The sequence below is a fragment of the Ptychodera flava genome, chromosome 14 (genome assembly GCF_041260155.1).
Source record: "Ptychodera flava strain L36383 chromosome 14, AS_Pfla_20210202, whole genome shotgun sequence".
Classification (NCBI taxonomy): Eukaryota; Metazoa; Hemichordata; class Enteropneusta; family Ptychoderidae; genus Ptychodera; species Ptychodera flava.
The window spans coordinates 2,611,314-2,624,756 of NC_091941.1; the positions used below are offsets into that span (position 1 = coordinate 2,611,314).

A 13,443-nucleotide genomic window follows, 5' to 3' on the forward strand; every position below is an offset into this window, starting at 1 on the left:
GGTGAGGGGTGGGTTGGGTTGGAGGAATCGCGATTGAAATTCATTTTTCCCAGATCCCCCTCAATACCCTAAAAGAAAAAAAAAAAAAAAAAAAATCAGACCCCCTGTCTATACAATCAAAATTTTTCAAGTCCTCTCCAAAACTATCTTATAGCTGTATATTTATAAGGGATATACGCGCGTAATAAATAAACAATATATTGCACAGTTGTGCTCGCATATGTTCGATACTACCTTTTTTGACGCACATATAAATATTCTGCAGTTGTTATAGAAATGTTGTCAGCAGTTTGTAGAGCCATATTCCTAAGGCAAGTTCTGAAATTGATTCATTTTTAGATGCATCAGCGGACTTTTTGGATCTATCAGTCTAAGCCGACTTGAGTTAATACAAATCTATTGGAATCCGCTAAAGAGTACCCAAAATGACGATCATGTATGTAAATTGTGAATTCCTGGCTACTCTTTGCCAGATAGTGAAAAACTTAGCACGTTGACCTACCGAAGAAAGATTTTTACAAAAAGCTTAAGACAAATATAACCTAGATGCTACTTATAGCAGTTTTACAAAATTGACATTGTTACTGGTTCAGCAAAGAAAGCTGTACGTGCAAAATGGTGTCTGTGTGCAGTTTTTCAGCGCGCAGGCAATTTCCACATAATTCGTGGGATAGGAGTAAAACTAAATTTTTACTGCAAGGTGGGAAGAAATTTCAGTTTTTACATCGGGCACAAAGTGATTTCTGGCAATGGGTACACAAAGATAAGTGGGGGGGGGGGGATGCTGCGGTTCATAGATTTTTAGGAAAGATTAAAGCCATAATAGCTGCAAATTTTACGCATTATTTTCATGATTTTATTTTCAAACCAAAGTTGGTTCGTGTAAATGTGATAATTGAAGGACGTGTATAAAAGTATCACTGCATGCTGATTTCGACCATGCCTACACGTTTTCACAGGTTAAATAATAAACAGGTGTCGCACTCATAAAATGGCGTCCCCACGGATAAGTGCAAAAAATGCAGTATTTCCAACACACGATGGCCAGCATTTGGTTATTGTAATCTTTATTTTCTCTGTCATATAATTAGTTATTGAAAATGGCGGGAAATCTAAACTGACGTGACCACGTTTTAATTTATATACCACTTTCAACACTATATAATATATACAGTGTTATACACTTTTTCCGTCATAAAGGGTCTTATTCAAAAACTCTTGGATAAACTGTGGATATTTTGAGATCGGTTTATTGTACATTCGCAGTTATTGTGGCTTTAAGCAGAGTCAGAGAGAGAGAGAGAGAGAGAGAGAGAGAGAGAGAGAGAGAGAGAGAGAGAGAGAGAGAGAGAGAGAGAGAGAGAGAGAGAGAGAGTACTGTAATGGGGAGCTGAACTATAGTAGGAAGTAGGGAATGTAGGAAATGGGCAGATTATAGATACTGTAGGGCTGTGGGCATTACACTTCTGTGGGAGGGCATGTTTTCTGCACATGCTGGTGGGAGAGCAGTTACGAACAGCTTCACTTTCCCCTCCAAATTATACTGCTAAGTTCAAGAACATGTAAAATCAGTACAAAGCTTACTATTAACGTGTTTTGTGATTATTTTGTAAAACTGACTGAATTCACCACATGGCTGCACTTGCCTATGGATGTTATTTTGATTGGGAAATAGTCATAAAAACAGTGTCAATGACACTGTGCTCCCATTTTACAGCAATTCTCAGTACCGGTACACACATGACATTGCATTCCTGCAGCAGGGTTACTGAGAAAATTCCTCTGCAAATCAATCTTATATCCCAGCAGATATGAAATGATTCACCTCATAATGACATGCACACCTACTTTGAAAGTAATGGGATGGACCGTTTCTGATAAGATTTTTTGACCAAAAATTGCCCTAAAAATACAAATATGAAAATTTCGTCATAATTTCAATGAATCCCATTTTGGTAATCTCTAGAAACCTGTACATCAAATTTCAAAGCTATAAGACCATTGGTTTCAGAGAAGATTTTTTAACAAAAATGGCAAAAATAGAGAAAAACTTCATTTAAAATAGAAAATGGTCAATATTGGCATGAAATCAATATGGCTAAGCGTGTGTGGCTTGAGGTACCTAAAAACCATACGACAATGATCAGATAAATAGTTCCTGAGTTCTTGACCATTTCCACCTTTTTCTACCCCATTTGCATATTTAAGAGGCTGACATGTTCATTTGAACAACGGTACATGTAAATCACATGTGGCATCACTACACCAAAAATCAGCTTAACACACACAGCAGTTCACAAGTTTTTGATCTGGACGGACAGACATGCACACATTGTTACAGCATATGGCCTCCCAGTTGCCATATACCGGTATGTATGGTAAAAGGGAGCTAAAAAATGTTGTCAGAATATGAGACTTAGAAAAAGCCAGCCATACCTTGATACAAGTAAGTTGCGAGTGCAACTATAATGGCAGCAACTTTTGAATTCTGAAGGACAAGATTTCAAGATATTGACCACTGTTAGCATATTGGTATTAAATAAAGAAAGCAAGTGCAGTGTTCCAGCAGTGTTCCAGAATGCTAAATTGCTGAATGTAGAACACTGTGCTTGCAAGGGAAGGATAAAAGTACATATGTATCATCTTACGCCTTGTGATGGAATAAAATTTTACTCTGACATCATGCTGTAGTGCTACAAATAAATACCTGTTGGTAAATGAGTCTATCCAAGTACACATACTATACTTTTATGAGCATGGTTTTGTTTGTACCGTCTTCATTCAAATTTCTGGTTTCACCCATTCATAGAGAACTTGTAAAATACCAACATTGCAGTAGACGTCTATTGTGTGTGGAGATTGATAAGCTATTTCAAAGCAAAGCAAAAACAGAATCACATTTTTGAACAAATTAATACTTGATCATAAACATTTTTAATAATAACAAAAAACTGTACAAATTCAAAGCTCCAAAGAATTTATTACATGTTCATTTGTCAGTTATAAAATACAAACAAGTCTTGTCCTAGTCTGCAAGTAATGTCTGCAAGTAATGTAACATAGTAGTGTTACTTGTGGTAGCTAAGGCTGATACTATTAAAACAGAATCTCTCTCTAGTTTTCAAATCCAAAATATGATTTCTTTTCTCCTTCATAGGTAAAGTTCAATGGGTACTGAACAATGTTATAGATATAATAATAACAATAATATACTTAGTAATTTCATTATGTTTTACCTTTAAACACAAAAGTGATAAAATCGTACAAAAACTTTGTAAGAAAAGAGGAAACAGACTGTATTTACAGATTTGAAGAAAGAATGACACTATGTAGGCTATGATAGTATGATATATTCAAACATATCCTGAACTGACCAAAAATTCTTAAATATGTTGCGGAAGTGAATATTATTCACCATTTTCAACTATTTAACCATTTATGCTGAAACAGGCAATCTCAGGATGTAATGTACAAGGGTGTCACTGCCATGCAACTTGATTTAGTCTTCTTCATCGTCATCTTGTCTGACAATTGGTACACCTGAAAATGAGCAGCAATTCAAAATATTCATGATAGTGGAATAAAACAAAGGTATGGAACTGCAAAACAGACACCCGAACTCATCCAGGTGAAGTATGGGATTACAGGTTTTCAATGTAAAAGAATGTAACTTTTTTATGGCATTTGTTTATAATGCTACAAGTAATGGTCAGTTAAAGACAAAAATAATATGAGGTTATAACTAAAAGGCCTAAAAGGATGCACAAAGACATGGATGCTGCATATTGCCCAACGTGAAGCAGAGAGGGATCCACTGCGCTAAAGTCCAAGTGTATTCTTTGTGGTATTTTCACAATGTCTTTATTATTACATATTTTACATTCATGACTATGGAGTTAAATGGTCCACGCATTGACCATTTTAATGCAAGTTCAACAATTTTTCCTCTGATTTATAGCAAGTATAGAACGCAACCTTGTTCGCACTTCTGGATAGCCTGTGAAGTAACGTATGAGACATATCCTAGCAATCATCAAATGGATCCCTTGAAATTGTTCAACTGTGAATGCGCAGATGCAGCCACAGAATAGACTGCGCATTTTTGGTCTTGTAGGGGGAGACCCCTGGAAAGGGCAAACATTATGGAAGGGGCATTTCATGCTGCTTTTATAGCGCACACAAAATTTTATTGTTTTTTATGATAGATGTATAATAATACTTAATTACTTACAACATAATACTCTGTAACATTCTGACAATTAGCATTATAATTTCAAATTTAAACTTGATGACAAACAAGTAAAAACTGTTTTCAAATTTGCATGGTTTGCGCTGATGTGCAGGGTCTTGGAAGGTTGTAACTCATTGGTTGACAGAATATCATTAATATGTATGAACCATTTCAAAACAGCAAGTCAGCCACAATCTTCTAAGACACAGAATGTTGACCCTGTGTTTTGAGTTAAATGCTGAACTTGTTAATGATAAAAAAACAGATTTTTGACCCTGCATAAAAATTACAGGAAGAAACAAGGTCAAGTTGTTTGTATTTACTAAAAGGCAACTATGGTTACTGATCCTACTGCAGTTGATGGATGCCTGTATCTAACCATGACATAAAACTGAGCATGTTACGTTTGGCAATCAACACAAAAAAATACAGATGTGTAAGTTCTGCTTTATCGCAATGATTCTGTCTGTAATAAGAAGCACTTATGTCTTACACATGTTCATTAAATGGAAGAGAAGATATTTGGCATCCACTAATTTCAATGTTGTAATTTTCAAAACAGGTAAGGGATAAAAGCATAGTAAAAAATACCTATTGAATGTCCCTAAAATTTTATTCTGCAAGTACTGACAGCTGGACATGTTCATTTCACCACATCATTAGTGGTGCAGGATTGATAAATTCCCATTAAAGAGACAGCAAGTCTTTCAAGTCACAATGGTCAATGTTTCTGCCTTTCCAAATTTATGTTGTACCTATACACAAGATTTCTTTAACAGGAAGAGCCCTTGATCTGAGGTACTAAAGTACTGTGAGTACAGTGTGGCTACAGCTAGGGATCAACAAAAACTTCAAATATCAGCTAAACAAGGTGCCAGTAGCACATGAAAATGGTATATTTTGACATAAGTATATTCATCTTTGTATGATTTTAATATGATAACAAGGCATATGGCACATATATTATACATCATCCTATAGATGGCGTCTACCCAGTCTAAAATAAAGTGACATACAAGGTGAGCATAGCTCATGTTGGGATTTTTGAAATGCCTATCTTCAATATTTTTGAGAAAAATGAATATCAAACTCCTTTATCGTGTCATTTTTTTAATAATAAAGATAACATCACCAATCATATGAAACATTATATTGAAGAATAGATGGCAATGATAACTGCAGTTGTAAGTACACCTTACATACATGTAATTATGAAGCTCATAAAAATTCTGCAGCTTTCTTAGAATTTGAACCTCAAATAGTTCAACATGCAAATTACAATTCACATGAATCCAAGTGTCACTCAAAGCTAACATTTACTTAACATTTAAGAGATCGACAGTGTAATCAAAAGTGACATGAACATTTGTGGAATTCTTCAGTCAGCGGCACTGTATGACTTCTTTGAACATCAGAGACGATCAATAGCAGTTTTATCATATCCACATACAGTTTAATGTTGAACTTGAAATCCTAGTGTCATATTCATAATGGTGCTGAGATAACATCGTTGGTGTTTTCAGCTTGTTCTATTGGAAAACCAGGTTACATTTTTGGCACAGTATCGTTAAATGAAGCATGGAGATAGTAGCTATACTACCTCCATGAATGAAGTCAGTGCACGTTACACGTGAACATTGCACTGTACCCAGAACAGAAGTGGCAATAGCTATGCATGTCGTAAGACTGCCACCAAGGCTAGGAAACTTCCTCAAATGATAACAGCTGAAGATAAATTCACTTACTTGACAAGTTAAAATGATCATACTGCTTTTTAATATTCGGAAGTAGTAGATGCTGTTAGGTTTCAACAGTGCAAATTAATGGCCATGTAGATGTATTGCTAGCAATTGTTAAACTATTAAAATTGAATGATAAATGCTGTCAGAAAGATAAAACATCAGCTGATGCGACATTCTCTACAGCCAGGCCTACATGACAAAACCTCAAAATAGATTATGACTGAATGGGCCTACAAAACCGTTGCCTTAAGTTGAGATTGCCATTTTGACATTTACTCTGTCAGCAAGATGTGTGATTTCAGTCAGAAGTTAAAAGATTAAAAAATACATTGTTTAAAAAAGAAACTCAAAGTATTCTGTCCATTCACATTTGCATGTCAACACCATGCGTAGATTTTTATTAGCAAGGAGGTCAACTTCCAACCAATCACAGCCGTGAATTTTCCATGTTCATGTCAAAGTCACCCATCAAACATTAGTGCAGCATGCATACTTGAAAATGAGACAACTTGTTGCAAAGTCCCCTAAAATGTCTCATTATATTGCGACAAAATGTTATGTATAGGTTCTGTGCCTTGTAGTCGGCTTTAATAGCGATGATTATTCACTCACTTCAATGTCACCTCGTGGTTACTAAGGGCAACAAAACATGCCATTTTCAGCATTCAACTCAGTCAGCAATTCAAAGCAAAATACCGTACTCGTCCGAGTATAAGCCCCTGCTCGTGTATAAGCCCCCCTACTGATTTTAGAGGATTTTAGAAAATGCATTACATCCGTGTATAAGCCCCTACCCTAGTGTAACTCAAATACAGAAAGGTTAGGGGAGTATATTTGGTCATTTGACTTGGTAAAATTAATTTTAGATAATAAAGAAACCATTAAAAGATGTTAAAGCAATGGGAAACTGGAGTTCCCTTGACAATATCGTAAGGAAAATGACACGTTTTTCCAGTACTATCTTGATTCTTTGACCCTACTCACCCCCGTCGCCTAAATAGAATAGTCTCACTCACGTCCGCCATTGTTTATTTTCATTCACGGCCACGATGTTTTCATGCTTGAAACATGCAGTTTCTTTTGTTTGAAGTAATTATCCTTTCATTTGTGAAGACTTTTCCTGGTGACTATTACAATTTTCACTGCTATGTTGTTGTTTTCACAAGATGTAGACAGTTTGATATTGGAATATTGAGTTGCCTTTCCGTGTGGGCAATGCATGCCTGTTCACATTACTGTTGATCAGCAGCATACATGACATCTTTGTTTCAAGTTTGGGTTTTTTTTCGACGCTGAAATTTCACGAAAATGTCACTTCTGTATTCAGAGATTGTACAATCAATTTCTTTGGATTTGTAAGTCGATTTTGAAAGCGATAGAAAAATCGAGTGGTGTTGAAAAAAATCGTGCATAAAATTAGCATAAATTAAGCGTCCATGCCAGATAACTTGGGGTTGCTCGAGTATAAGCCCCTCCCCTAGTTTTACCGCTGTTTAGTGTTGCCGAACCGGGGGCTTATACTCGGACGAGTACGGTACATGCTAATTTATTCATTCCATTCTAAAGTCACTCCAGGAGGTATCAATTTGACACTCATGATTTTTTTTGTTTCATGTCAAATATTTATTTTGGCGACCTCTTGGTGAATACATGATGGAATCTAAATAAGTTAATGATTCTGGGTCATATTTCATACTCACCATCAAGCTTTTTGAGTTTTGGAAGTCTCTTTATTGCGTTATCTCTGTAATCACCTTCCGCAGAGTGCTTCTCTTCCAAAGGGTTTCCAACAAACAGGAGATCTTGCAGATTTGGTAACTCAGATAACTTTGTAAATTCAGACCATTCTTTTACTTGGTTGTTTGACATGTACAAAATCTAAGAAGGAAAGCCAAAGATTGTAAAAAATTGTACAAAAGAATAAATTACAAGATGATGTTTTCTTACTTTCAGCATTATTCTTTCACATAAAACATCTTCAATCAAACAATGATTTTCCCCAGAGTTAAAATACAAAGCCCTTTTCCATAGAGTTGGTTGCTCTGGTAGAATACACTCATTGTACCTGAGTATTAGCTTGTCAAAAGTTGTAATTCATAAAAAGGCACATGGCTGCAGTACAAAGAAATTTACTGATGCCACAAATGAAATTTCCAATCATTATGCTGTCAAACTTTAGAATGTGTTGTTTGTTATTTATGAAAAACTTTAAGTAATATTTCTGGTGCTGTAACAACATTTATATGTCATAACACTGTGTATTTTATTAATGGCTGGTTGAAATACCTAGCCCAAATGCTTGAGCTTCATGTAATCTTCATTGCATGAGAAACACACAAAGGATACTGGACTTACTTGAAGTCTCTTGAGTACTTGAATACCCTTTAATTTCTCTACGTTGTTGTATGAGATCCAAAGTTCCTGTAACGTCTCAGCCACTGCCTCCTGTAGAAATAAAAACAGACATCACACATTTCTTTAAACATTATAATTTCCTTTTTACATTTACAGGGTTGGGAACCAAGATGAAAGGTGAAGGAATTTATGCAACTGAGAAAACAAATTCTTTACAAGAAATGTTCCACAGAGAACCCATGAGACTACTACAAAAAACACTGAATTTTATGTTGATGATATACACCCCTTATTATGTTTCAAAACTGGAACAACAATTACATGTATAATGTGCTTGGTTGTTTAATAGGAGTATCTGTTCTCTTACTAAAAACACCATGACATTAAAACAAATCACACACTAACATAAATGTATATCTTTCCTGTTATTTGTATCATTAAAAATGCTATTCTAACTGATGAGATTTTTGAAGTTTTGTGTCATATTAGGAATATCTAGAAATTTCTTTGTGTTTGGCATATACTTTTACATGCTGTATGTAAAAGTTTTCTTGTACCTTGCTTGGGTCAATGACATGTCAGTTTGACCTAAATAGTCTTCTGGTAAAACGTTATGACAATAATTTAAATGACAATATTGTTATACCACATTGGTGTAAAGATGTATGGTTTCTCACACAATGATGTGTAAACATATTCTCTTACACTTCTTGGACATATTGATCATGTCTTGGTCTGAGCAACCATGTCTGGTAATTTGATACAACTCTAGCTGAATAAAAATCACTTACCAATCCATTCAAACTTTTGATGTTATTCCTACCAAGTGACAAAATTTTCAAGTTTTCTGATTGGAAAAAAAAAGAAAGAAGGGGAGAAGTTAATCTGCTATTCATTCCTAATGTTGAAATATTCATTGATAATTTGTAGACTGAGTCTGTTATAAATATAAAGTGGTGAAGTCATGTATCATTTTATCACAATGTTATGACAACGCTAATTGAATGAGAACATTAACTTTTCTCACATGGTGAAGTTCATGACTTCTATTACACCTTACTTGCCCATTTTTTTAGCTTTCATTTTTAATAATGATATTGCTACCATAGACTCTAGAGTGGACTTGAAGTACAGAAAATATCTACTTTGAAAATATCAACACTTACTAAGTCCATTGAGGTTAGCAATCTTCTCAATAGCATTTGTGGATAGGGACAGTTTCCTGAAAGGAGAACACATATACAGCATATATATTATTTAATGCCCAAGTACCTATTACATGTAACAAGTGTTCAAAAAAGTGTCTACAAGAAAGAAGTCAAACTAAATGAATTTTAAGCAAGAAAAGTTCTACACAAGTAAAGTAACCCAGTAAATTTGCTGTCTTTTACTCTTATGAACATTCATGGTCGTTTCTTAGAATGTCACAATCACAAATGTTAGTCTCATCACACAGCTTGTAAAGATGAAACTACTTGTTTGCTATTAGAACAATTTAATTTCCACATTTAATTTGACGATGACATACATAAGGATCATATTTTGTCACCGACTGCTTATATGCTGTACTGTACATGTACTTTGTCCACAATGTATTTATGAGTAAGTTGCTTCAAATATGGCTGCTACTGGTTGATGCTCAAGTACAAGAATGACAAATACTACATCAAGATCTTCCAAACAAAATAGCTACTTGTCTCTGTAAATCCTTACTGGCTACCATTCAAATATTACTGGTACTGTATTGATTGTGAAATGTTACACGGATCTATTGTCACAGTAACTGACAGACAACATATGATCCATACCAAAAGTATTTGTACTTGTCATATTTCAGTATTTACAACATTACAACTGGTTCCAATATTCAGAAATGTACAGAATATAGATTTATCATAAGCTGAAGTATTTATATATCTGGTAGTCATATTTAAGTTGAAACACTCTGTAATCTGTTATCAGGGCTCGAAATTAAACTGTTTCCCCTGGTAGTCCACTTGGGCTACCATTTTCTGAAGTTGGTAGCCCAGTGACAATGGCTGGTAGCCCATGCATATTTTATTTCAGCAATATTTTTTTCATTAACTATACAAGATAAAGCTACTTTCATGATTCTGTCCGTGAAGTGAATTTTCTAGTCATTTGATGTGAATACTTGCACACCTTTAATACCAAAAGGAAACAGGTGTAATGGACAACAGTGATCCTCAAAAGTTTGGTGAACTTGCGGTTTCATTTTCAGAGTTTTATGCAAATTTTAATATTTGTCCTGAAAACTGTGACTTCTCAGCACATGCATGAGACATACTGTTGCATGGCTAAAAATAGACCATGGACTAGGGAGGAGGCATGACTTCCATGTAATTGTGATAGATTCATTATGAAAATATGTTTTCATTGGCTATCATTTCCTGTGCCTGGCATCCAAGTACATCAGTTCAGACGTCAAAAACATTGGGATGAAGTTCCATCGCATATTGTCTTTGTAATTGGCATAATAAAGTCATAGTTCTCCCTGGAAATCAGTACATTTTTGACTGAGGGAGCTAAATAGATAAATAAAATACTTTTTTACGGACTTTTTTCAATTTTCAAGGACCTTTTGATGTTAAAAATGCCATTTTCCATTTATTTTAATCTTGCCATTTTTTATAATTGTGGTTGGATGATCAAATTTCCAGGACTTTCTGGGAATCAATTTCATTTTTAAGAACTGTTCAAGGAGGCTTTAAATTCAAGGACTTTCCAGTAGCATATGGGCCCTATCTATTGCATCAAAATTAAACTCTACAACAAGAAGGCGGCAACCAAAAGACAACGCTTGATACGTTGAAAATTACACTGAATGTTGGAATTGTATCACTTTGATTTTAATAGCACATAGGTTATAAGAGCTGAGCTTTGTGGATTTAATCATCAGTAGAGCAGAAATGACTGGGACCAAAGAACGCAGCACGGATACTGGTGGTCATGACAAGTGTCTTTTAAAATAAGGTTACCATAGGATTTAAACTAGCCACCAATTCAAATGAGCATTTTAGGTTTACATACATGCAATTTCCAAGCGTTGAAAGTGAGGCATCCATCTTTTCTATGGGAGGCATCTGAGAGTAAAGTTTGACATGTTCCGCTTCTGAGGCCTTGCATTCATTTTTCTCCTCCTGTATAAAGACAAGATGTAAGTCTGTGTTTGTGTGTATAAAAACCAATTAAATTTGTGTCTACAACCACTAGGTCAATCTAAAACTGACACACTCACGGTTTATAGTAATGACTGAACTTAAATTGCTCTAGTCTAGCTCTGCATGGTAGGGCTGTGTGTTACCGGCGCTATACGGCCTCCCACCGTGGGAGTGGTGGGAGGCTGTATAACATCGGTAACACAGCCTGTCATGCAGAGCTGGCTCCAGTCCAGGGTCTACGCTTATACTGAGGAGGTACCACGGTCTTCTTATTCCTACCTCCTTGGTTATACATGTCATAAACTTCAGTGAAAAATAATGGGAAAAACATTTGTGTCTATCATCCTACTTGGCTGCTATAATGTTTGTTTGATTTCCTACTATCTCCCTTTATCAGTGCTTGTCTTAAGGGACTGTTCAGTTTTTACAGCCGGGGACAAGGGGGGGGGGGGCAAAATCCAGGGGGGTCATCGTAATTTTGGAATCCGCGAAAGGGGGGGGGGGTCATTGGCTTTTTCACTGGTAGGAAAGGGGGGGTCACCACATTTTCAAAAACATAATACCTACAATAAATTTCACTTTATGTCATGGCCATGATCGACCCTCTTTACCAGCGGGCCACCTTTGGTGGCCCACTAGAATAAAGATGACTTTACGTAATGGCCCATGACCCTTTAACCGGAGGGCTGCCTTTGGCGAACCACTCCAATAAAGTTTACCTTTTACAATGTTCATGGACATAAGTTGTCTATGGAAATGAAGTTAAAAATTGCCTTACAGTCGTCCTAATTAACAGACATTTGCATGGATGTGGCTGAGAAGTTTGTGCACTGGCATCTCTGCCACATGAATAAAGTGCGCCGCGTATCGGAGTTCAAATCCAAACCATGCGGGTAAATTTGACATATGGGTTTTGGTTATTTTTCAATAGGGGGGGGGGGGGGTCATCAAACTTTTTCGTCTGACAAAAGGGGGGGGGGGGGTCATCTTTTTTCACGAAAATGCAGGAGTGGGGGTCTATATTTTTTGGAACACCGGCGACAAGATTTGCCGCCCCCCCCCCGCCCCCCCCCCAGGGCCATAAAAACTGAACGGTCCCTAATACTTGTTTATATCCGTAACATTGCTTATTTATTCATTTTGCTATGTTGACGTCTTCTCACTGAAGAGTAAAGGTATCGCACAGAAATGACAAAGTTCACTGACTTCAAGAAACGAGGCATTTTTTCTAACTTGAGTAAAAGCATACAACTTTCTATTTTATAAGGAACTTGTCACACTCCGAAGTCTGTGTATTGATACTATTGTATTTCACAGAACAGCAAACTAAGATTAGCTTCAGCATGCAAGGCACTGTGACGTTAAAGAAATCTTCGTAGAATCTGAAATTAGAGTTTACTTGCAAGACTTGTATATTACATCATGTCAGTGTAAGCTATGTTTGTTACGTGGGTACAGTTGTGTTATACTTATAGTTATCAAACTGACGGATCACGCTAAAGATGGCGAATGATACTTACGAACTTCGCAAGTGCTTCTTTTATCGTAGTTCCCTTTACCGCCTGAAAGAGTAAAAATATCGTGTACATTAAGTATTTGTATTTTATAATACAGAACAACTGTTGCTGCTATCTATTAAGCAACATATCGATCAAAATGTTACAGAAGATCTGATTTCACAGAGTGTAACTCACCATTTTGGACTGGACAGTTGACAGAAAATGCTGGTGACCATGGAGACCGCAAAGGACCATGGGAGATTATTTATGTTTCGAAATGATTTTTGTTTTACCATAATTTCTTTAGCCCAATAAGAACCTAAGTGTGATTACTTTTCAGTAATATTTGTCTAAAACATTATTTGGTATGCAACAAAATAATCAAATATGCCACAAAGGGAGCCGAGGTGAGATCGCAAGGTCATCAGTGAGAG

At 36.0% G+C, this 13,443-nt stretch overlaps 1 protein-coding gene across 1 annotated transcript; it reads right to left on the reverse strand.

Annotated features, from left to right (window-relative positions):
- Window positions 1–2,915: 2,915 nt before the first annotated feature.
- On the reverse strand, window positions 2,916–13,338 carry LOC139148948 (dynein axonemal light chain 1-like). The gene is made up of 8 exons (XM_070720419.1): window positions 13,205–13,338; window positions 13,031–13,072; window positions 11,380–11,489; window positions 9,495–9,550; window positions 9,120–9,175; window positions 8,329–8,418; window positions 7,674–7,851; window positions 2,916–3,540 (listed from the first exon to the last, which is right to left on the reverse strand). Exons 1-8 carry the CDS (start codon window positions 13,262–13,264, stop codon window positions 3,500–3,502), a joined length of 633 nt encoding a protein of 210 aa, XP_070576520.1. The 5' UTR covers window positions 13,265–13,338; the 3' UTR covers window positions 2,916–3,499.
- Between the last annotated feature and the right edge of the window lie 105 nt (window positions 13,339–13,443).

Bases quoted from the DNA above. Each gene is read 5' to 3' on its own strand.
- LOC139148948 (XM_070720419.1), bottom strand. From the start codon at position 13,264: ATGGTCCTTTGCGGTCTCCATGGTCACCAGCATTTTCTGTCAACTGTC. The intron at 9,176-9,494 runs GTAAGTGTTGAT...TTTTCCAATCAG, and splicing joins TGCTAACCTCAATGGACTTA to AAAACTTGAAAATTTTGTCA. The intron at 3,541-7,673 runs GTGAGTATGAAA...GCTCATTTTCAG, and splicing joins AAAACTCAAAAAGCTTGATG to GTGTACCAATTGTCAGACAA.